Raw genomic sequence first — 25,858 nt, forward strand, 5'->3', positions numbered from 1 at the left:
CTGCTTGTCCTCTGCAGGACTCCACACCCTGCACCTGCTGTCCCCCAGCCCACCTCTTTGGTACACCCTCCTCAGAGGGTGTACCAAAGGGGAAGCTCAGCCCACCCCTTTTTGTGATGAATGGCAAGTCTTTTCTTGCCTCTGATGATGGACTCAATGAACAGCACTGGATCAGGCCAAAAAGAGGGGAAAAAAAGATTAAAATGCAATAAAATGTTTTAAAAAACCAAACCAAACCAAACCACCCATCTAGATCTTGAAGGAGAGGAAGAATGAAGAGGCAGGCTTGGGGCTCAGGCTAGGGAGGGGCAGGCAGGGTTTGGAAGGATGGGGACCTGCCCATGGGTCTACGTGGGGCAGAGAAGATGGGTGATGGGAGCCCAAAAGCCACTGAGAGTGTGCCATCAACAGCCCAGTCAACCCAGGCATCCGAGGACTGGAATTCCTTTAAGTAGCAAAGATCATATGAGATAAAAAGCTTTATGTGCAGGGCACCTGGGTGGCTCAGTCCGTTGAGTGGCCAACTCTTGATCTCAGGGTCGTGAGTTCAAGCCCTGTGTTGGGCTCCATGCTGGGCATGGAGTCTACTTAAAAAAAAAAAAAAAGCTTTATGTGAAAATGCTAGATTGTGACAACACAAGATGTAGCCGGTGAGTCAACAAATATGAATGTTGACCATCCTAGTCTCTCTGGTGACCAGAGAGAACCGAGGGCACAAAACAAGGGGTCAAACCACGGCCAAACTCCACAGCTGTCACAACTTGGCTGGGTCAGCCGGGCTGGCTAACTATCAGTTGGGCAGGCATTTCAGCCAAACCTGGCCTGGAGGTCTGATTTATGTTCCGGGTAGGCCTCCTGATGGTGGCCCCCCCAAAGATGCCCACGTTCTGTCCCTGATAGCTGTGACTCTGTCACCTTCCATGATCAAAGAAAGGGACTTTGCCAGTATGATTAAGTTAAGGATCTGGAGATGGGGAGAGTGTTCTGGGTAGTCCAGGTGGGCTCAATGTTTTCACAGGATCCATGTGAGGAGGAGGCAGGGGGGCCAAAGTCAGAGGCAGCAATGTGACAACTCAAGCAGGGGTCAGAGTGATGTGAGGAAGGGACCTCTAGAAGCTGAAAAGGCCCGGAACAGACTTCTCCGCTGGAACCTCCAGAAGAAGCCAGCCCTGTTGACACCTTTGTTTTTAGACTTCTGACCTCCAGCAATGTGAGATAACACATTTGTGTTGTTTAAAGCCGTTAAGTTTGTGGTGATTCGTTACAGTAGCCATAACAACAAACAAACAAACAAAAAACCTAATGGATGTGATTTATGAAAATATTTTACCTCTACACAGCTAACCTCCTTATACAGGAAAGTCATGCTCAGAGGACTTAGGGTCGAAACTTTGCTGCACTTGGCAGATGTGCTCTACCTGTTATTACTGACTGTCTTCCTCGGCTCAGCTTCCTGCTTATGGTCTCCTTGTCCATGTTATGAATAGCAGTCAGCATACTGATTAACCTTCGATGAACCATGACCTGGAATTAGAAGGGATGATTTCCAAGTATTCATTGGTACACGCTCATTTTGGCATTCAACTTGATTCCCTTTCCCCAACCACGGCTAAGGGCTAAGGCCCCCGCTCTAAGTCAGAACGCACAGGGACCATGGCCAGCTGCCCTAGATGGAGGCCATGGGGACTTCAAGGTCTCGGCCATGTTGACTTGCCTGAATACAAAAAAAGACCAAGTTGTCATCTGGCCTTGTCCCGCCCAATTTATGAGCCCTGTTTTTCTATTTCCAGAGTGGAAAAAATGAATAGTTTCACATTGCTTCTTTTCAGTGTATCTGAGTAGTAATGCTCCCGCCGTGTTATTTTCAGAGTGCAGGGACCAAATAAACAGATGGTTCTATAGGAATCGAGCTGTGGATTATGAGCAATGTTAACTGTATGCCACTGTGCTTTGCGTTCAGAGTGCGTGCTACTGGAAGGGCCTGGTACCGGTGCTCAAAGCTGTGGCCAAAGGACCATTTTGTCCACGATGAATACCCCTTTCCATCCCGTAAGGGACTCTCATTTAACAAATAAATAGTATGAAGTGCCAATGCTGTGGCCTGTTCTGTTCAAGGCATAACAGAGTTGTTCCTGCTGGCACCGAACTGACGTTCTAAGTGTGTGCGTGCGTGTGTGTGAGGGTGTGCGCGCGTGTGTGTTTGGGGGCTGGTTACAATAAACATTTAAATGAATCAACAAGATAAATATCATGAAGAAAATAAAAGAGAGTAAATGCATGAGGGCATGACAGGGGCGGGGAAGCTGGGAAAGGGGGTGATCTGGCCACTGTTGCAAGGGTAATGATGGAAGACCTCACTGGGGAGGTGAGGTTTGATCTAAAACTGGAATGATGAGGAGAGAATGATCCGGGGAATTCAGAGTAGAGGAACCAGCAGGGATGAAGATCTCGCTTCAGGAAGAGATGAGACATGTTTAAGGGACAGAGAGAAGTCCAGAATGAAAAAAGTTGTGCACTTCATTCCAATTGCAATGGGAAGCCTTTGGAGGGGCTTACCAGGGGAGGGGTATCATCACCTTCCAGCTTTGGGAATACTACTCTGGCTGCCATGGGGGGCCTGGAAGCAGGGAGGGCAGGGGGAGTTGCACTGGTCCAGGTGGGGTTGCGGGGGGGCAGTGACGGGGCTGTGGCTGAGCTGGGGAGATGACAGGAAGCCATCAGGCTGGGGACGTATCTGCACCCTGATCTGACAGTCTTGCTGGGATGTGAGGGAAAGACTGAGCCATAGCTCAGAGCAAAGCACATAATGGCTGACAATGCTTTTTTCACACTGGAGGGCTCAGCCCAGAAAGGCCAGGTGGTCCCACTTGTGGGGAAGCCCGCCTGGCCAGTCTCGCTGCTGTTGGCCCATTGTCAACAGCTGTGCCCTCCTCCCTCGGAGCACAGCTTTACGCTGCCTCTTTCCACCACTTTCTTCCCCACACTGAGCATCTTGTGGCCAACTCTCTTCTGCACATAGCAGCCCACCCAGACAGACCTCGGCAGGGACAGGGTCCCCCAGGGCCCTGGAGGTTGGTGCGCAGGTCACCGATCAGCGAGTTCTGCCTTTCTCCCCCTGTACTGTCCCCAGTCCAGACTGAAAACACTGCTTGATGGATAAGCTGTAACATAAACTTCTCAAGTCCCTTATACATATTCACCCAGTTAATCTTCACAACAACTCCGAGACAGGTCTTACTGTGATCCTTACGGAGGAGGAAACTAACAGAGGTTTTATAACTTGTCCAAGATCAGAAAGCTCATAAGTGGCATCAAGAATTAGGGGCAGGGTTGCCTGGGTGGCTCAGTCGGTGAAACGTCTGCCTTGGGCTCGGGTCATGATCCCGGGGTCCTGGGATCAAGCCCCGAATCGGGCTCCCTGCTCAGCAGGGCGTCTGCTTCTTTCTCTCCCTCTGTTCCTCCCCACTGCTCATACGCCCATTTAAAAAAAAAAAAAAAAAGAATTAAGGGCAGGCAGCCTGGCTCCAGAGTCCAGGTCTCAGCCACTGCTCTGCCCTGCTTGAGGTACGGCTCTCCTCCACGAGGCGGCCACACTCCAGTGGCTGGGACAAGAGACCTACAGGCAGCATAAGATGCAAGAGGCACCACGGAGATGGCTCAGTGCTAACGCTTATAAGGGCCAGTTCTTGAAGAAAAAATAGGCTTGCGTTGGCCCAAAGGACAAGTATGCACAGATGGAGGGGAGATGGAATGTCTTCTCAGTTGAAGGGTGAGGAGGTTTGTAGTAGGGAATGGGTTGGTGTGTTTGGGAGATGAGGGCTGGGACGACACAGAGAATGGAGCTGGGGAGTGGGGGGAGGGTGGCGCTAAGCTAGAGAGGTATGGCTGCCGCTAGACCAGGGAGTCACTTGACACCCTTTATTTTTTATCCTGATCATAGGAAGCCATTAGAGGCTCTAAGGAGTTGGGTGGAAAGCCAACGTGAGGGTGAAAAAGCCACAGCAGTGAGATGACACTTCTTGAAGGGGAAGCCATATGCCTGGATGAGATAAGATCCCACAGGAATTCTCAATAGTTCTCTCTAGAAGTAACTGATCAAAATCCAATTGTTCTAGAGTTACCACAGGACCCAGCAATTCTACTCTTAGGTATATACCCAAGAGAATTGAAAACACATGTCCACAAACGTGTACACGAATGTTCATAACATTATTATTCATAATGGCTGAAAAGCGAGAACACCACAAATGTTTCAGCTGATGAATAGATACAATATGGCGTATCTACACAATGGGATGATGGGATAGTATCCATCCATAAAAAGAAATGAAGTACTGGTACAGTACATGGATGAACCTCGAAACCCAGCTGAGTTAAAGAGCCAGTTACAAAAGGCCATGTGCCCTATGATACCATGTTTATGAAATGTCCAGAAAGGGTGAATCCACAGAGACAGAAAGCCAATCAGTGGTTGCCAGGGACTGGGGTATGGAGAGAGGCCACTAATGGGAACCAGGTTTCTCTTTGCAGTGATAAAAAATGTTCTAAAATTAATTGTTGAATCGCTATGTCTTACACCTGAAACTCCTATAACATTGTGTGCTAACTACAATAAAATTTTTTTAAATGTTCTAAAGTTAGACCGCGGTGATGGCTGCAGAACTCTGTAAATACATTAAAAACCACCAAACTGTATACTTTACAATAGTGAATTTTATGGTAAGTGAATTATATCTCAATAAAACCGTTTAAAAAAAACCCCTCATTTTTCGATTTTCTTGTGCTGAGGACTAAACAAATTAAAATTTCTGTTTGGTGCTGGGACTTACCTTGCGTGCGGCTTGTTGAAAGCGCTTTTGTGCCCTGAACCTGTTGACCCAGGTATTATTAATGAGTGGATCAAAATTAGGATGGAATTCCTTGATTCTCTGTGAAAACAGAACACAGGCACATCTTAGATTTAAATTTTAACTCCAGGTAGGAGCATTTAATAAAAATGTTCTTGAGTTTGATTCTAAATCAAGTGATGATTTGTTCTGCCATGGAACGAGCGTTTATTCCACACTTTTAGAGTACATAGCGGTATAGGGAATACTTCTTGGGTTGGGGGCTAGAAATGGGGTTTGAGATTTGGGTTTTAAGAAATTGACAGTGTAGGGGCGCCTGGGTGGCTCAGTCGGTTAAGCGTCTGCCTTCAGCTCAGGTCATGATCCCAGGGGCCTGGGATCGAGCCCCGCATCGGGCTCCCCGCTCAGCGAGGAATCTGCTTCTCCCTCTGCCCCTCTCCCCATTCTTGCGCTCTCTCTCTCTCTCAAATTTTCTCATTGTCACGATTAAAAATTAGTGTTTTAGACACTATCACATGACAGAGGACGCTCAGGTGAGGGGGGCACTATCCCCATTTTATGTTTGAGGAGACTGAGGCACAGAGGCTAAGAGGGCTTTTCCCAGGTCCCAAATCTGTGAGACAGCTGGGACCAGGACTCTGGCTTCTGGCCTCCTGTCGTGTGTCCTTCCCGCCAAGGGCAGGGGGCAAGGAACAGAGGCCCAGGACCTTCTGCAGACGGAGGCTTGGAGAGCAAAGGGAAACCAAAAAGGAGACTTAGGAAGGTGAAAGTAGAGGGGCTTCCAGGAGCCAAAGAATTTAATGCTGTTGATTTCAAGGGAAACATTAATTATGATTTTTGATGTTTCACTTGCAAATATATAATAAAAAAAACACCCCAAAAATATAAATTAAAATGTAAATTAAAACTTAGTAAATATCTCTTGGTAAAAGCATTTCTATAAAATTGTTTAGTGTTTTAAAAATAAAAATATAAAGGGCTGCTGATAATTAGCTCCCAAATAAAGGAAAGTTACCTACTTCTTCTAGATTGTGAACAACCCGTTTCTGGTTGACTTCTGTCTTGATGCGCTGAAATTCCTCATCCAAAACAGGATCTCCTCTATCTAGCTGGGTTTTTTAATCACCAAAAATATTAAAATTGAATACAAATACACACAACTGTATATCTCTTTAAAACTGACAGAAACCCATCAAAGGATCAGTCACACCCAGACGTGAGGTCTGGTTGGGAGTGGGTGACAGAGGGTTAAAGTGACCATTATAATTACACTCACTGTTCAAACATAGGGGGTTGTAACAGCTGAGCAGACCCAGAACTTTATTTTCATCACCAGCGGACAGTGGCTCTGGGAAATCATTTCCCAAGCATTTAAAACTCACAGGAAGGATTTTAAGAAACTGTGTAACCATGGGAGTGCAGAGATTTCATTTAGAAAGAAACTTAAAGTTTCAAGCTCCTTGGAGCTGATTACCCCAGTATGGGGTTTAACAAAGGTGCGTAATTCCTCCCCTCTCCTGGATGGTGCAGGTGAATTGGGATCCACCCCTTCCCTGGAGTTAGTGTCCTCCTCCAGGCTGCTCCCCACCCCCACGTCCTGCTTCCCCTGGGCCCTGAAGCTGTCTGTCCTATACCCTAGGAGCCATGGGACACTTCCCCTGGAAGGCTGGCTGCCTGAGCTTGATTGGTGTCTGCATACACCTGACTCCATGGAAAAAGGAGCTGTGTCCACTGCAAAAGCTTGTTAGTTTTTACCTATCTGTGGTTTTTATTACTTGTTAAATTACTTTCAAATCTAGCTTGGCTTGTAGGTACGCTGTTCGCAATCATTTTTAAAGACTTAACTGGAAGCAATCTATTCGGATCACCACATTAACAAGAGAAACAAGAGAGTTGTATGATTGTCATCAGGTGGTGAGCTGTTTAGCTCTGATTTGCACCTATCAGGGAGCTGAGTCTGAGACTGTGGACCTTAGCTCGAAAGACAGATTTTGTGGGGAGAGACCCAGAAAAATAAACCACTAAAAAAAAAAAAAATAAATAAAATAAAATAAAATAAATAAAATAAAATAAAATAAAATAATAAAATAAAATACCTTAAAGAAGGGATTGGCAAATAGGTTGTTAGCTGGAAGAGAGAGGAGGGCGAGGTCTTATATGTTTATCGATATTCTACTTATTTATGTTGAATGTTCGGAAATTTACTATCAATGACCATCTCCCATCATTCTGCTGTAACTCCCACTCCCTCTTCCGCTCCCCCTCCCCAGCTCTCTTTTCTCAGCTTTCTGCCACATGGCCTGGGCCTCCAGGTGTTCCTTGCCACTGGGTCACCTGCCGGGATTCAGCTGCCTGATGAGATCTCACAGACACACAGAATAGGGTCTCCGTAACACTTGCAGTCCACCTGCACCGGGGCTCAGGGGCCCAGGGAGTGATGTTAAGGACGTGACCGCTCCTTTTCTGCTGCCCTTTGGGTACCCTTGTGACTGCTCGCTCCTCTCTGCTGTCCTCTCTCTAGTCCCTGCTCATGGCTGTCTCTGCAGCTGGCCTGGCCTCCAGGGGCACTCGGAAGGACAAGGCCACCTGCAGCCTTCAATGGCCCCCTCTCTGCATGTGAGCCTGACGACACCATGGTCCTTCCTCCTGTTCAAGGTCAATCTTCCCCTCCGACCATGGCGTCTTCCCAAACTTCTTCAGCCCTTTCCTCTGCGATTGCCCCTTGCCTTTAGTGTACAAGTGCTCTCGAGTTTTCCAATTTAGAAACCCCCTCCTTGACACCTCATCCCCTTCGACTCTTAGCCCCTGGTCATCTCAACTTCTCAAGAAACCAGCTACTCACTTCCCTGCATTCCTTGAGCCATTGGCCATTTGGCTTTTTACCTCCACCTCTCTCCTGGGATTGCTATCGCGAAGGCAAACAAGGGCTTCCAAGTGGCCAACCACACTGTGTACTTCTCAGGCCCAGCCAACCTGGACCCCTCCCCATCTGCTTTTTTAGTGTCGTCCAGTTCTCCTGACCTCCCTGACCATTTCCCTTCTGTCTCCTTCGCTATCTGCTGCTCTCCCCTCAAATCATGAGGTTCTGTGGCTTTCCCACCTTGAGCTACCGGCTTCTCACGCCGTTCGTTTTCCCCAGGTCACGGCGCTGTTCTGTGCTCTACTCTCTACCTCTCTGCTGAGGTACACTTGTTCCTACAGCCGCCACCTGGATGCCCTCCAGCCGCCCCCAGATGTAACAGGTCCCAAGTTGAACTTTTCATCTTCCCCCTTCTTTGGTATTTGGGATCTCATTTAAAATCGCCAGCACGGGGGCGCCTGGGTGGCTCAGTCATTAAGCGTCTGCCTTCAGCTCAGGTCATGATCCCGGGGTCCTGGGATCAAGCCCCACGTTAGGCTCCCTGCTCAGCGGGGAGTCTGCTTCTCCCTCTGCCTGCCACCCCCCCCCCGCTTGTGCTCTCTCTCCCTCTGTCAGATAAATAAACAAAATCTTAAAAACAAATAAATAAATAAAATCGCCAGCGCTCACCCAAGCTGGACCCCTAGGAGCCATTCTATCCTCCCTCTTTCTTTCCCCTCAGTCACTGCACTTGGCACATTTTAAATCCTTTCTTAATGTTTCTGTGCCCCGTCTGGACTGTGCCCTTCTTGAGGGCAGGGACGGTGGCTCATTCACTAGCACAGAGTCTTACAAAGGGCACTCGTTAAACACACTTGTGAAACAAACACACAATTGGGTTTGCCTGGCGACCAAATGCTGGCAATTCCAGACTTCGCTGTCACACTGACCTACCTGGTCGTGCCATGTCTGTGTCACCTTCATCTTTAGAATAGTTAGAAAATATCATCCCATTGTGGGGTAGACAGAAAACTCAATATTTTGTTTTTAAAATCCAGTGCGGAGAAACAGAACTACAATCAAACTAAATTTCAATGCCCATCTAATATGTGCCGTCCCTAAATGCTGAGGTTTACTAATTCTTTTGTCTCTCTTATAAAAAATAAAGAAAGGCAAGATAAATTTATTCAAATATCTGATTGGGCTCCAATCAGAAAGAAGATCTAGGAAGAAAAATGTATTCTATATGAGAAATATATTCATATCTGACAAGATACATGTTTTTCCACAATCCCTCCTACCCAATGCTGCCACTGAGCATGGGAAGCTCATGCTCCTAAGCTCTTAAATATATGTGTTACGGCTGAATCATGTCCCTCCAAAATTCCTATGTTCAAATCTTAGCCCCTAGTTAGCTCACTAGTTAGTGACTGTGTTTGAAGATACAGTTTTTGAAGATGTAATCCAATTAAAATGAGGAGGGCTCTAGTCCAATGTGACTGGTGTCTTTTATAAGAGGAAGTTTGGACAGAGGAAAAAAAATGTGAAGACACGGGAAAAGATGGTCTAAAAGTCAAGAAGAGAGAGCATTCCCTCATGTCCCTTAGAAGATCACACACCTTGATCTTGGGCTGCCAGAATGGTGAGAAAATACATTTCTGTTGCTTACATCACCCAGTCCGGTACTTTGTTATAGCAGCCCAAGCAGACTAATATGACACGGGGTGATTCTGCAAGTCCTACCAACCAAGTCTGAGCCCCTGAGACAGGAAGCCCCAGCTGAGCTCCTCCGGCTGACGTGTGTCCTGCGCTTCAGTGACTATGGGCCTGTCCCCCCCGCCCCCGCGTCCCCTGCACCTGCCCTCAGGGAACAAGGTCTCACAGGCCATGGTGAGCCCAGGGGTGTGGCACAGTCCCACCACTCCCGTCTCTACCCCTCCCTGAATCCACACGTGCTGCCTCGACAACCCAGCCGTGGGCACCTCCCCTCAACGAGTTTGTCCCCCTTTCTGCTCAAACCCTTGAGCGTCTCTGACTTGGAACTGTTCTCTGGCTCTGGCGTCACTCCTGGTCTCTGTCTTTGGGTTCCTCTTACTCTCACGCTCTGCAGATCATGGGACAGGTGTACCTCACACCAGAACTCCACCCTGAATCTGAGGCATTCCCCTCCCTCTGAATTGAATGCCTTTGTCCTCTTTACTACCTTTCCCAAAATCATACCATGTCTTCCAAGAAGCTTTCCAATTAGATGAGCTCTCTCTCCTCTCTGGCCTTTGACTCCCCACAATATTTAGTAGAGGTTTCTTGTGACATCTACAGCTAGCCTTGATTTATGGTTAGCAATTAACTTGTCATCAGCCTCCTCCCCTCCCAACTATGTGTTCTTTCTTCTGATGTGGCATCTTGCATATAGCAGGAATTCAAACTATTTAGTGCAATCAACATCATTGAATTAGCATTGATTCTGACCTTATATTTGGTGTTTTCTCTTTGCCGCTCTTCAGTAAGGTCTTTTCTAAATTTAAAAGACATAGGATCTCTACCAAGGTGCACCTGCCTGGGGAGAAAAAAATACCAGCTTCCAGAACCCATCAGAATACCATGGCCCGTTGGGGGATGGAGTAGCTTAGATTCTCCACAACTGAAGGGAGGTGCAGAGATACCAGAGGAGGGCCACGGGGGAGAGAAGTTGTAGAGACTTCAGCAACATAACTGAGATGAAGACTGTGTTCTACAAAATGAAGCTTCTCTCCTAGCCATGCAGGCTGAATATTTATTTTATTTTTTTTTAAGATTTTATTTATTTATTTGACAGAGAGAGACAGTGAGAGCAGGAACACAAGCAGGGGGAGTGGGAGAGGGAGAAGCAGGCTTCCCACTGAGCAGGGAGCCCGATGTGGGACTCGATCCCAGGCCCCTGGGATCATGACCTGAGCCGAAGGCAGACGCTTAACGACTGAGCCACCCAGAGGCGCCCTCAGGCTGAATATTTATGAGTAAAAAAAAAAATCTGGATGCCCAACATCACTAGTCATTAGGGAAATGCGAATCAAAACCACAATGACTGATGTACTATATTACACCCACTAGGATGATGATGATGATGATGATGATAAGAAGGAAGGAAAATAACAGGCATTGCCAAGGATGTGGACCAACTGGAACGCTTGTACATTGCTGATGGGAGCATAAAATGGTGCAGCCGCTGTGGAAAACAGTCTGGCCGTTTCTCAAAAAGTTAAACATAGAGTTACCATATGACCCAGCAATTCCCCTCCTAGGTATGTACCCAAGAGAACTGAAAAGCTGTGTTCACACAGAAGGTCATATATAAATGTTCACAGCAGCCTTCTTCACAATGGCCAAAAAGTGAAAACCACCCAAATGTCTGTCAACTGATAAATGGGTAAACAAAATGTAGTAGGTCCATACAATGGAATATTATGCAGCCATAAAAAGGAATGAAGTCTTGATAGATACTATGATGCAGATGAACCTTCAACCCGTGTTAAATGAAAGAAGCCAGTTACAAAAGGCCACATATGTATGTACGATTCCATTTATTTTAAATGTTCAGCATCGGCAAATCTATAGAGATATAAAGTAGATTGGTGGTCGCCACGGGCTGGGAGGGGACAGGGAATGGGGAGTGACTGCTAAATGGGTATAGGGTTTCCTTCTGGAGTGATGCAAATGTTTTGGAGTTGTGTGGTGGTGACAGTTGCACCACCCTGTGAATACACTAAAAACTTCTGCATTGTCCACTTTAAAATGGTTAACATGGTGAATTTTGTGCTTTGTGAGCTTTAGCACAGTTTTGAAAACTCTAGTATGTAACATATCGATCATGGAGCCTGGCACGTGTTCAAAATAAATAGTAGCTATGATTTTAAAAGGGGAGAGGGTGTCTGGAGAACTGTTGGACTAAAGGAGCCTGGAGAGACCTGGAAGCTAAATACAAATGGTCTGACCTTTGTTTGGATGCTGGCTTCTTCTTCTCTGAAAACAAACCAACAAAAAGCCCGGATAGAAAGGACATTATTGAGACAACCTGGTAAATCTGCAGATAGGCTAGTGATTCTAATATTATGGTGTCAGTGCTAGATTTCTTGGAAGTGATGATGCTAATGTTGGAGAATGTCCTTAGGAGCTACGTGCTAAGGTCTCTAATTGCGAAGCTTCGTGATGCTTGCAACTTACTTTCAAATGCTTCAAAAGCAGGTGTGTGTGAAGTGTGCCTTTGTGTGTGTGTGTGTGTGTGTGTGCGCGTGTGTAGACAGGGGAAGTTTATGTGGCATAATGTCAACAACTAGTGAACTGATGTCAAGTGTGTATGGGTGTTGCTGGCAGGTTTAAAAATCTTTCGACAAAAAAAGGCGGGAGAAAATATTCAGCGAATGACAGAATCTTCAAAACTGAATTGAGGATGTGATTTCAGGCGTGCTACAAAGCAAAGAAGGAAGGAAATACCCCAGTGTTGGCAGTGGTCATTGCATTATAGTGGATTTTTTTCCCTTCTCTCCACTTAAACAATATATTTTTTTTCAGGTTTTCTACAATGACAGTGTGGCCATTTTTTATAATAGGGAAAAGAGGATTTAAAAAAAAAATGATCGGCAGTGACTTGGAGTACTTCCCATTTAACCAGGGCCAGACCAGGAACAGAGGCTGCTGTGGAAAGAGAGGTTGCTTCTGTGAGACATGAAGGGCACTGCCCTGAGCAAGCAGGGTGGCGGGCTGGGGGACATCTGTGAAGGCCCGGGAGGTCAGCGCGTGTTCTCTCTGTCTGGGAAGTGCGGCCGTGGGGCATGGGCAAGGGGCCTCTCCAGGACTCTTTCTAAGAGTCTCTTTTTTAGCTCGGTTCAAGAGTTTCTAAAGTTTACTTTAGTGGAGTCTGTGCACACGGATACTTCTGGTATGATCCAGTAAAAACCTGGGGACAGGGCTGCATTTTGACTGCAGGAGCACGAGACAGAAGTCTCACAGCTGAGTTCTGGAACCTGCACCCGGAGCCTCTCCCACCCCAGCCTGCGCACTGCTGGGCTCCCCAGAGGCGCCTGGAGCAGATAGCCTGGGGCACATGGGGCTGAGGGGGGCACATGGGGCTGAGGGGAGCGCGGGGGGAGGGTGGTGAGATTCGGGCCCCTAGCGAGAGATGGGGTGCTGACAGCAGTGGCCAGCAGGGAGCAGTGTCCTGACGTCTCCCACAGTTCACTCCAGTTCTGCCACTGTCTGGTCACACTTAGGGAAGAATATGGTTTGGTCACGGTGATTTATGCCGAATGGAAACTTCTAAGGTCCAGGGGAGAAGAGGGATTAATCAAACTTTCCAAAGGGCACAAAAAGCGATTACATTTCATCGTGTCTCACTGTATAAAAAGCCATTACTACAAACACTGTACTGTCCCTTGATATAAATAATTGCTCAATATTTACCACTTAAGGTGATTTTCGATCTCTCCATAAGTGTCCTGTCTGACTTTCTGTTCAAAGAGTGCTTCCTTCATCTGTCTTGTTTTTGAAATCTCATTGCCTTGGTCCAAAACTGAGGGCAAGAGCAAACAATGATTATGCCAGTAATCAAATCAGAAGCATTTGCCAAGAGAGAACCACATTTCTAATGGTAAAACATAACAGCCATCTAACTGAGTTTTGCTGTTGTTGTTCATAAATAGTATAAATGCGACAAGCAATAATTCTTCCCTATTCGGCCAGCGGCTGATTTACAATGGATCAACTAGTTACCTTCTCTTAATTCTTTAATCTTCAGTTTTCCTGGTTCTTGGTTTAAAACAGTTGCCACAGCAAATGGATTCGATAAATCTACTGGAAATCTCAAGTTCTGATATTCGATTTCCTGAGAGCAAAATCAGGAGGGAAAATTCATTATTTTGCTTCTCTATCATTCCTTCTGTCATCGTCATGTTGAGCATAATGCCCAGGTTACCTTAATCTTTGGAGGCTTTTGTTTGGGTGGCGGTCGCTGGAAAGGTATGTGTGTCATTGCCTTTCCTGGAGGAACGTCTACTTTCTTAGAAAGAGAATTTAATCTTTCAAATTCTTCTAATCTATAGTTTAAAACAGATATTAAATTACTATATAATCCAACAACTCAAGGTTCCTACTTTTTTTTTTTAAGATTTTATTTATTTATTTGACAGAGAGAGAGAACACAAGCAGCGGGAGTGGGAGAGGGAGAAGCAGGCTCCCCACGGAGCAGGAAGTCCGACGCAGGGCTTGATCGCAGGACGCTGGGATCGTGACCTGAGCCGAAGGCAGAGGTTTAACTGAGCCCCCAGGTGCCCCAAAGTTCCTATTTTTTTTAAGACTTTTTAAGTAATCTCTACACCCAAGATGGGGCTCAAACTTACAACCTTGAGATCAAGAGTCACGTGCACTACTGACTGAGCCAGCCAGGTGTCCCACAAGGTTCCTATTTTTATATGTTCCTTCTGATACTATCATGACTTTCAATCCATTAATGACTATAACTATACTGAAAATAAATCTGTGTGCCAAAACAGTGGTCTGCTAAAATAAAAGTAATGTTAGTATACCAGACTATAATCATGTATGACAAAATCGTCTACCAATGGTGGCCCTTCCTTACCTTCTCAAAGAACATAACAAATGGACAATATGACATGCTGAAAAATGCTCTCCTGGTCTAGTGTGATTCATTTCTTGGCTGTTGGTTTTCAATAGCAAAATCTATTACATTTAAAAAAATTCCTCCACTGATGTATGTTCCTAGAAAAAGAATGATTATGCCCAAGTGACTCAGACTAATGTTCGAGATCTTTTCTGCAACTAAAAACTGTTTTTGGACATTTATGGACATACAGACAGGGCTACTACCCTGCCTACAGAAGCTCCTGGAGTCGTTTATTATGGGATGTAGTAGAACTACATCATGGTCAATGCTATGAAGCATTCCTTTAAGTGAGAATATGTGAACACTAGTTTTGCAGGATTACGTATGTCCATGATATTACAGAAATATGAATACAGTAACATTCATTCATTCTGATGGTCACAAACCATTTGCTGAATACCTACTGAACGGACCCCACTGCACAACACAGGGGACATGCCAGCAATCTCAAACCTAACATCATCTGTGGAAGAGTCTTCTGAAAGGTCAATGACCTGAGAGAATGTGTCCTTTGGTGAGATACCCACTGACTGACAGGCTGTAGTGTGCGGGGCGGAGGCACTGGGTTACAAAGCTCGTGGTGGTCCAGCACCCACGTATCATCAGAACTTTGACATCACCTCTGCTATAAATATTGGGGAACAACAAAAAATTTTTGAAGGTGTTAAAAAAAAAAAAAGAACAGGCTCCTTAAGGGATCTAAGGCTGACAACGGAAATGAAGGGGTCTAGGGAAGTGATACATTTTAATAAGGAGTTACTCGTGGAACTTGAGTAAGTTCCACCATATTCTGGGGGAATCCTGGCTGGCTCAGTCAGTAGAGCACCGTATTCTGAAACAACAGCAAAACACTACCTGTGACACTTTCAGAGAACACTGTGGCCAGGATAATTTTTTTCCTTCACGGTGGAACTCATACGTTCTCGCACTATTCTGCAGTCTGGGGAGACATGCAGGTCTTGAGATGGAGTCCTTGAAAACATCAAGAGTGCACTAAGTAAGATATTAAACTCCGGCTGGGTGGCCCAAACATAATAGTTTAGAAAGAGTGGATGTCTGCATTTGTGTGCTGCTTCTTCCATACAACACTCCTGTGTATTTAAGAACATGTCTGTGGGAAGCAAAAATCCCACTCAAGTGATGTCTTTAAGAAAGTCATTTGTACATCGCAGCATATGATGTGACAGGGCAAACTGCATTTTCTTGGCCAGAAAATACCAGAAAAATTACTACTGTCTTTTATTTATAGCCACTGCTACTTGTTTATTGCCAGGATGATTTTATTTCTCCTACGGTTACCTGCAGGATTTGAGTTCAGCAGGCCACACTAACATCCCATTGTGGATTTAGGCTGCTTTGAATTTTTAGGAAGATCATGATATAAATATGTAATAAGTCATGGAGTTGGTTCATATTTTGATATACTCTTCTTTTAATATGCCTAATGAGGTTAATATGTGATGTGTATCTATGTGTGAGGGGAGAAAAGGAATAGCCAGCTATTTCTTTATCATTTTCAAAAATCTGTAAGGATTTTCCAAGATTAGGATTGATACTGTGACAAGTTTTCCTTTAGCTTTTATAAGACTCATGCATATTGGGAAAAACTTATCATTTTAACCAGGTACACTGGGATATAAAAATACAAGCTCACATTCATATAGAAATAGGAGTTCAGAAAAAATTTGTTATGAAGTAAAACTTAATCCCATTTCACACCTTTATGTGGACTTGAATGCTGAGGATTCTTAAAAAAGAAAAATCCAACAAAACCTCCCATGTGGCATGTTCTCATTTTTGCCTTATGTTGAAGTCACTCGTGATCCATGACTGATTCAGGCTCCTCTGCTGTGAGCATCTTCAGAGTGTGGACTGTGTCCCATGGGGCTTTGCAATGGACATGGCAGACAGCAGGCACTCAGTTAATTATAACTCTAAGGATGATGTTATATCGAAATTTTGAAAAACATTATGCTGTTCCTGTCCTATGATTTACATTTGAAAGAGGGGGGGGCGCCTGGGTGGCGCAGTTGGTTAAGCATTTGACTCTTGATTTTGGCTCAGGTCGTGATCTCGGGGTTGTGGGATGGAGCCCCGCGTCAGGCTCTGTGCTCGGTGTGGAGTCCGCTTGAGATTTTCTCTCCCTCTGCCCCTCCCACTTGTGCACATGCTCTCTCTCTCTCTCTCAAATAAATCAATCTTTAAAAAATAAATTTGAAAGACCGTAATACATATGGTCATATATATACGTATATGTAATATACGTAGATATAATACATACATATGGTCAAAACTCAACCAGCACAGCAGCAGTAATCGGTGAAGGCAAGTATCCCTCCATCCACCTTTTCTTGGCCATCTCTTCCCCTCTTGGCAGGAACAACACACTGCCACAAGCCTAGAGCTATTCTATGCATTATTGTTATATTTTAAAGAGTATTTTCTGAAAGTTCATCATTTTAAGTATGGTTTGATGGCATTCTGCTACAGGAAAGAAAGACAGAATGGAAGACATGGAGGCTCGGATCTTTTTTACAAAGTTTTAGGAAGAAATAAAGACATTCCAAAGCAGCCATACGGTAAAGCCATGTTGGGACGGCACGTTCCGGTGAAGACACATTCATATGGCTGACAGTTGAACTGTGAGATCCACAGCTGCATTTTTATCTGCGCAATCCCATACTGGAATGGTGTGAATTTGACAGTCACGTTCACCTTCCCATTAGCCGGGATTATTCCTGAGGGGAAGGAAATTAGACAACAGGGTTCTTTCTCCCACAAAGCCCCATCAAAGAGGCTGACGCACACAAACACATTCTTCCCCTGGTAAGCCTAAGTATTTCTATTATCTTCATATAATCTTTCCATTAAATCCATGTGAATCAACTACGGCATGTTTACATTGATCTTATTTGCCAACCGCTACGTTAATTCTTTATAATAATTATTTGGCTCTCGGTTATATAAATATATACACATCCATCAGCGTTAGTGCGTCAGACACAAACTCCTAGAACTATAATCTTTAAGCCAATTACCAGATGTCAGTGTTAATGCTGGGAGCAACAAGAAAAGCTAGGAACACACATACAAGTTTCTGTCCAAATAATTCAGTTCCCTACATTTTGGTGTCATTTGAAGCTCTCCTTCCAAATCTTTGGGATGGACCACTGCTCCCTGGGAAGTCAAATATCCCACCATGATTTGTTCCTTTTTGTATCTCTGGGGCCAACGGAGCTTGGAACATAGTTAAGTGCTCAACAAACTTGAAAAGAAAAATAAAAGGGAGAAAGGAAAGGAGGGCAAGAGGGAGGAAAAAAGGAAGGATCAATGTAGAAGGTACAAGGAGGGCTGATGTTCTCTCTGATTTCCACTGACGGCTCTTTGGTTTGCCTTCTAGATGATTTCTTATGGCCCTGGGCATTTTGTCTTTGCACGGTCCCTAAAGAGACCTTACACAATTCCCTCACAAATGCTGCGCGTATCCTCCTTCCCACCTATGCCCTCCTCTGAATCTTGTACCGCTGTCTCCCTCGTTCTCTATGCTCAACCACATGAACCTTTCACTCGGCCATCCAAGTATTCACTAAGTACTTACTCTGTGCCAGGCAACATTTTAGGCACCTGAGGAATAGGGATAAACAAAACAAAGTCCCAGATCTCACAGAGTTTACTTTCTAGCTGGGGACAGCAAGCAAGCAAACAAAAAATGAATGTCATGAATACCAACAAGAAAAGTAAAGCAGGGTATGGGGGAGGCAAGTGAAATGTAACGTGCTATTTGAGAGAGGATGAAGAGAAGGCTTCTCTGGTGAGATGTTGCAGCCGAGACCTGAAGGCGGAGAGGGACCCTCGTGCCAACCCTCCCACATTGGGCTCCTGCTGCCTCAGGACCTTGGCACTTGCTATTCCCTCAGCCTGGAAAACCCTTTCTCCAGATCTTCTTTTCGGTTTTTTTTTAATCCTACTTTCTGAAATCACCATCTTGCCATCTGCTTTCCCCTAGACTCAAATGCAGTTTGACAAAAGCCCATTATGATGTTCCCCGCTCAATAAATACTTGTTGAACAAGTGAATGAAACTCCTCCTCACTCTCCAGCCCTAGGAGCCCTCACTCCCCTACACTTCTGTAAGCCCCGCAGTACCATGTGCCACCCGAACTGTTGCCTTCTCGAGTTTAGAGCTCTCCCACTTGACTGCAAGCCCCTAGAGCTGACACCGGGCCCCAAAGCTCGTTCACCTTCCCGGACCCCTAGTGCAGTGCTTCAGAAATAGGTATTTGTCAACTTCCTGAGAGCTGAAGTCCAAGTCTCTCTCTCTTTTTTTAAGATTTTATTTATTTGAGAGAGAGACAGTAATCCAGAGAGCACAAGCAGGGCGAGCAGAAGGAAGAGGGAGAAGCAGGCTCCCCACTGAGCAGAGAGCCAGATGTGGGGCTCGATCCTGGGACTCCAGGATCATGACCTGAGTGGAAGGCAGATGCTTAACTGACTGAGCCACCCAGGAGCACCCTGAAGTCCAAATCTTTAAATGACACCCACTAGTGACCCAAGAGCTCACTGCAGGGGAGAGTGAATCAACAGAAGAGCTCAGTTCTATTGGCCAACCTAGGATCTGCGGGACAGAAACTCCAAGGTGTCCTGCATGCAGTTCAGTACCTCGACCACCCACTAGGTCAGAAAATACACCATCTGACCTGCAGCTCACTGGGGGCTTTAGAATACGAACATTCTATTGCTTTTGCTCCAGCTCATTAACTTAAAAAAATAATAACAAGCTCTGGAGCAAGGATTAATGTTTGCCTTGACCTGGCTGATTTATTTTTAAGTGCTCCCAGCCCGCACCTAATACCTAAAGCACACTGGAGGGGTAGCCCGGGCAACCAGGGTACACTGCTTTTTCCATTAGCAGGGATAGCAGTCAGCAAGGCTCTGTTAACGGAACTTGGCTGCAGCTGATGCTTGGCAAAAGCTAATGGTGGGAGAAGGGAGAGCAAGTCTCATGTTTGAAAAGTGAGAATGCTCCCCCACCCCCAAATTCCAACTTCGTTTTAAAAAAACCCAAACCACTATTTTATGGCTTCAGTCCAATTTCATCTGGGGCCAATTTCGGATCACCACCCTTAACATCAGCCGGGATCATGTGAAATCACAGGGCAGGGAGGCTGGTGAGGCAGAGGGAGAGAGGAGAGAAAAACTGAGAAATAAACTAAAGGCTTTCTAAGAAAATCCTAGTCTATCAATAAAATGGGCATAATGAAGAAAACGTAACAACACTGAAAAATGCTATAATGATTAATGAAATGATCAGAAAATACTACTGGATCTTTGCCTTGATGATATTTATATAAAGTATGCATAAATATGGCCAGTCACCAAAAGGAGATGGAAAAATAAAAGTACGTTATTTGTTAGGGTGGTTAGGCTCAGGACGGGGATCATTTTTTAAACATTTCTTCTTTCATGTCCATACAGCATCATTACAATATTCTTGTACTTTTAAAATAACTTTTTCTGCGAAATCCTCAGAAAGCACAGATCATCCTCCCTAAATTATCACAGAGCCATATAAGCCACATGCTTGAAGTGTTAGCAAGTATTGGTCTTAATCTTCCAGGATTTAGGGTTTTATGAGCTGTGTGGTGTTGGGTAAATTTCTTAATCTAAGTTTCGGGTGGGAATTTAATGGCTGCATAGTTTAAAAATTGTCCATGAACAAGCCGTTGATGAACTCAGTGTTTCGGATTCCCTGGATTACAGCAGGGGTGCTTCAAGAGTGCTCCTCCCATCCGACTCACCACCATGAGTCACATGTCACCCACTGGGACACTCGCAGGCCGCGACCACCACACAGGGTGTGCAGATATGCAGACCCTGACTCGCTGGGCCTTGCATGAGCTCTGTGACTTGGCTTGTTACTTTACCTGAGGCTCAGTTTTCTCATCTGTAAAATGGGACAAAGTTTAAAGGAGAGAAGAGTATACAAGGTCTGGGATAATGCTTACTTATTACAGAGCATCTGTCCTATGAATGTGTCCTTCCCAGTGTTTGTGCCAAATAATATGAGTAATAATCTACTGTGTATTAAATTATCATTAAGATGTCAGGAACAGGGGGCTCCGGGCTGGCTCAGTTGGTGGAGTATGTGACTCTTGATCTTGGGGTTGTAAGTTGGAGCCCCACATTGGGCGTGGAGCCTATTTAAAGAAAAAAAGTTAAAAAAAATAAAATTTCAGGGGGCACCTGGGTGGCTCAGTTGGTTAAGCAGTTGGCTCTTGATTTCAGCTCGGGTTGTGATCTCAGGGTCCTGGGATTGAGCCCTGCTTCAAGTCCCACATCGGGCTCTGCCTCAGCAGGTAGTCTGCTGGAGATTCTCTCCCTCTCCCCCTGCCCCTCTCCCCACTCTCTCTCTCTCTCTACAATAAGTCTTGAAAAAATAAACAAAATGTCAGGAAGAGGAAGTATTTCTTGAGAAAATTTATATAGTTGACTATGAAACAACATGAGGATTAGGGGCAAAGACCCCCTGTGAAGTTGAACACCCATATATAACTTTTGCCTCCCCCAAAACTTAACAACTAATAGCCTACTATTGATCCGAAGTCATACCAACAACAAACAATTAACACATATTTGTATGCACATTCTATATATTATATGCTATATTCTTACCATAAAGCAAGTCAGAGAAAAGAAAATATAAAGAAAATCATAAGGAAGAGAAAATACATTTACAGTTGTGCTGTATTTACTGAAAAAAAATCTGTGTAGAAGTGGACCCGCACAGTTCAAACCTGTGTTGTCAAGGGTTAACTGTACCTGACCCATTTGAGTTTTAAAGAAGGAAGACACAATTGCCTCATGATGCCAAGCCACTGGGATGACTTTCTCAAACGCAGGCTATTCTACCAGTCACGAGACAAGGACTGGGCTGCCTCTGGGAAGGTCTACTTTAAAATTTAGGCCATGGGGGGCCTGGGTGGCTCAGTCAGTTAAGCCTCTCCTTCCATCCCCATCCTCCCCAACTCCCCCTACCCACTCCCCAACCTGGCTCATGAGTGCACACATGCGTGCTCTCTCTCTCTCAAAAAAAAAAAAAATTTTAGGTCTCGGACTTTCTGTAAAGGGGTGAAATATGAGCCCTGAGGCTTTCAGTTACCAGCTCATTTCTAAGTTTCCCAGGGAAGGACCAACTTGTTCAGCCGCAACAGAGATTCTGACTGCTAATTACGCCAGCACTTATTTTTTTAAAGATTTTATTTATTTATTTATTTATTTATTTATTTATTTATTTATTTATTTATTTGACACAAAGAGAGAGAGACAGCAAGAGGGGGAACACAAGCAGGGGGAGTGGGAGAGGAAGAAGCAGGCTTCCCGCTGAGCAGGGAGCCCGACGTCGGACTCGATCCCAGGACCCTGGGACCACGACCCAAGCCAAAGGCAGATGCCCAACGACTGAGCCCCCCAGGGGCCCCCCAGCACTTATTTTATTAAAGAATGAATGTGTTTATTTGAGAGAGAGTGCTTGCGCACATGCAAGAGTGGGAGGAGGGGCAGAGAAGTCCCAGCAGACTCCTGCTGAGTGCAGAGCCAACAGGGGGCTCGATCTCAGGACCCTGAGATGGGGACCTGAGCTGAAACCAAGAGTCAGATGCTTAACGGACTGAGCCACCCAGGTGCTCCTCCCAGCACTTATTTTAATCTTTAATTCCCTTCCCCTCCCCCAGCAAGCCTGGTGACTGAAGCCAGAAATAATCAGTAAAATGGAGTCTTCGGGGATCTTCCTTTTCCTCCTGGTCCACCAAATACCCAAAATGCAGACACTGGGAGCAGGAGCAGAACAGCCTGGGGCCCTGCCCATGCTGATGGGAAGCTGAGTAGAAGCTGAGTAGAAGGATGCTGGGGAGGGCCAAGCCAGGCCAGCAGTGCATTTTCCGTCAAGCCTGTAACCTGCACACGGGTATCACATGCCCCTCCCCTGGGCGCTGTCCAGCATGGAAGGACCACTCAGGGAGGCCAGAGAGACTGCACGGGAATGCTTATCCTGAATTCAAGAGCTGCAGGAAGCATCACACACAGCACCTGCATTCTCCCATGGCTCACAGGGACACCAGGAGCTGCCCCCTGACCACGCCTCCAGCCTCACCAACCCTTCAGCAAAGCCTGTCCATGCCACCATTTGCCATTTCCATGGCCGGCACCCATCCAGGCCAACCTGGGCTTCCTTCCTAAGGGGACAGTCTGCTCCACTCTCCCCTCAGGAGCATCATGAGGCCGAAACACCAGCCCCTGCTGAGAACCCTCTACTGGACTCCCTCCCAGCTCAGAACCAAACCCTAACTCCTACCCTCCTCAGATCCCCGAGGCCTTTCCAACTTGGTCTCCCTTTGGGCACACCCTCTCCCCCTTGGGTGCACCATCCAGACACTCTGGGCTTTGGGACGTCCCTCAAACGTGACCCTGCCAAGCCTATTCTAACCTGATGGCAATGGGGGCTGCCTCTGCTTGAAATCCTCTTCCCTAGTTCCTGACCACCAGATGAGAGCAGTCACCATGTCGACCCTAGGCAATGTCCTCTCTGGGTGCCTGTCTCTCTCCCCCATACTGGGATGTCAGAGCAGGGAGCAGGTCTGTCTTGCTCCCTGGGGCAGCCCAGCGCCTATCATAGCACCTGATGCACAGCAGGTGCTGAGTGCTTAGTTCTAGAAGGAAAGCAAATGTGGGGCCACAGGGCGGGACTCAACCCAGCAGCAGGGCAAACAAGCCCAGCAGCATTTCTGGTAAAAGATGGTCAAGTGAAGCTATTTGAACTTGACTACCCTCCTGTCAAACTCACCAAAACAAGAAAAAAATGGGTAAAATTGAAGAGAAGGAAAATCTTCTGTTAAACAAGGGAAATGACTCTACTTCCAAAGCCCGACAAAGCAGCATGCTTCCCAAATACTGTCCAGTAAGGCGTGGGAGTGAGTGGATCCAGTAAGGCGTGGGAGTGAGCGGAGAGCGGGGAAGGCAACAGATTTCCCCAAAGGTAAGGGGAACAGCCCTGAAAAAATACATCTACCTACGCTTTGATTAAAGTGACAAAACAGGGAATGCGGCTGGGCCCTAGAGAAGTGGGCATGAGGACAGAAAAGACCTGACCTCAGCATCCTGGAATAGCAGGAAGGCAGCTGAAGAAGTAACTATGTTGCCCTGACATTTCTATTGCCTCAGACCTAGGATCCGGAGGCTGGAGGTGACTTGATGGGCACAGAGGGGAGCAGGTGACCCCGGAACGGCAGGCACATGGCACAGATGACTCATCTGGCCTTCGTGAGCCCGGGGCAGCGGTTAGGAGATATTCTCTCAGGATGCGGAAGCCCACGGACTGTGGCCAGACCCTGGCTTCCAATCCCAGCTCTGCCCTTGGACAACTTCCCTCAACACCCCATGCCTTGGGTTCCTCATCTGCAAAGTGGACCTATTAAGAGCATCGCCTCACGAGCATCGCTGGGAGTATGAAATGAGCGGTGTTGGTGTCTGGCACAGGTTGTGTCAGGTAAACATCAGCTACTATTATAATTATTTTCACCATCATCATTCCTTTCCCACTTTATTCTGCCGGCAGCAGGCCCTACTCAAAGCTGCGTAAAGTGCTGAGTAGAACCAACAGAGGTATTATGCACGAAAACTGCAAATTCAAAGATTAATACACTTTGAAGGAGGAAGGGGACATAAGCAAAAGCAGGTGAAGAACACACATCACAAGAGGGATGACCTCAGAACTCGGGTGGTTCACCAGAGTCTTAAGAAATGACAGCCAGCCTGACCTTGCCACAGCGAGAGTTACCAGATTCAAGGAAGCAATGGTAGAACACACCAGAAGGAGACGAAGAGGGAGTCGGTGGGCTCGGGAGACACACAGAAAAAGGAAAAGGAAGGGTCACTGAAGTAGACACTGCATTAGAAGGAATGACAAAACACACACACATATACAACGCACATGCATGGACACATGCCCGTGGCAGGCAGGGATGAGGAATCCACACAAAATTAAATTATTTAAGGAAGATAACAGATACCAAGGGCAAAGGGTAGCTAACACATACACACAATTTATGTTCCTGAGCAAGAGAACAAAGCAAATAGAAGATTAAAATACTCAGTTTTAATAGCTGAAAAATTTTCTAAAATAACGGAAGTCCTTTTTCTCCAGATCAAAAGGACATGGCACGTTCGAGGAAAACAAAGGATACAGAGCAATGCCAATACATAACCTGGCAAATTACTGAACCTCAAGACTGAAAAAAACAAAAACAGAGAATTCTAAGGACATCCAGAATTCACCTTGGGCAGGTAAAGATTCTGACCAGCCTCTGAGTTCCTAGCAAATTCAAAGCAAGGGGCAGTGGAGCGAGGTCTACAAAGTTCTGAGGTGAACAGAGTTGTAAACCAAGACTCTTCGACCCAGTCATGCTGTCCTTCAAGATGACAGGCAGCAGAGACATGGTCAAACATGCAGGCATTCTCCGTGTGTAGCCTCCAGGAACCTTTGGTTAAGAAGCTGCTGGCTTACACATTCCAGACAAGCCAGGGAAAGAACGGACATAAAGAACTTAGAATGGAGAAACTGCGGAGCGAAGAATGGAGGTGACACCCCGGTTCCACTGAAACAGAAACTAAGTAACTGCATTATTTCTGGTCACAAGACAGAATGCAAATGCTATAAACCCAGATAAGGTAAGATAATATCACAGAAGGCGAAGCCATTAAGGAGGGAGGGAGAGACAGAGCATGGATGCTACCCACCCCCGTCTGCATCACCAAGTTTCTAGCTGAAGTTGAAGCGTGCAAGGCAGTGGCTCTGACCTCTTTATGTTTTTATACTCTCTTTTCTTAATTGTAGTGGTAAATTGTAAAGAATATCACTTATATCAATGTAGTTCATCAATTCCTTAGGCTTCACCTGTTTTTTTCGTGAATCAGTAACAAGTAATGAAACATATTTGTATAACATACTTCGTTTTTATAAAGCCACTTCTTAAAGAAATATTTATGTTTGCTCAACCCACTATCTCCCACACTATTTCAACCCAGAGCTTTTCTTTTTTTTTAACTCTGTTGTTGCTATTGCCTGGTTTGGGGCATATCACCTTTCTCGGACCAGCCCTGTGGGACCCACAGAAAGTCCTGCTCTCCTGCAAGCAAAGCTGGAGTTCCCTTTCAGTCTCCTGGAAGATGGGATTTTCCAGTAGGAGAAAGGCTTGGGTCAAGCCATCCCTGGCCCCTCCCTGGGCCTCGCTAGGACTTGCACCTCTGGATGGGCAACAGAGGTACAGAGCTTGGTCAAGGTACAGGAATTGGTCTCCGGGTGAAGTTCACTGAACGCTGTTGGTCAACTGAGCTCAAACCAGCCCAGACTGACATGCCACCAAATGGTCATCTTGAACAGGAGATACCTAGGCATCCTGAAGACAAGAAGAATACAGAAGGCCTGGTTGAGAGCTATTCTTAATCTCCCTAGCTTTTCTCTCAC

General features: G+C 45.9%; 1 protein-coding gene across 2 annotated transcripts in view; it reads right to left on the reverse strand.

Moving 5' to 3' along the window:
- The window catches only part of CFAP221 (cilia and flagella associated protein 221), a 92,376-nt gene that overhangs the window by 27,149 nt on the left and 39,369 nt on the right, over positions 1–25,858 (reverse strand). The window contains exons 8-15 of one of the 2 annotated variants that reach the window (XM_027588063.2): positions 16,920–17,079; positions 13,634–13,754; positions 13,432–13,543; positions 13,123–13,231; positions 10,156–10,243; positions 5,867–5,956; positions 4,830–4,928; positions 1,419–1,524 (exon numbers count right to left, since the gene is read on the reverse strand). In XM_027588063.2, coding sequence (XP_027443864.1) covers positions 1,419–1,524; positions 4,830–4,928; positions 5,867–5,956; positions 10,156–10,243; positions 13,123–13,231; positions 13,432–13,543; positions 13,634–13,754; positions 16,920–17,079 — 885 coding nt within the window. The remainder of the gene's footprint in view (positions 1–1,418; positions 1,525–4,829; positions 4,929–5,866; positions 5,957–10,155; positions 10,244–13,122; positions 13,232–13,431; positions 13,544–13,633; positions 13,755–16,919; positions 17,080–25,858) is intronic. The other variant, XM_027588061.2, reaches the window with a different exon arrangement.

Source organism: Zalophus californianus, chromosome 3 (genome assembly GCF_009762305.2).
Source record: "Zalophus californianus isolate mZalCal1 chromosome 3, mZalCal1.pri.v2, whole genome shotgun sequence".
Taxonomy (NCBI): Eukaryota; Metazoa; Chordata; class Mammalia; order Carnivora; family Otariidae; genus Zalophus; species Zalophus californianus.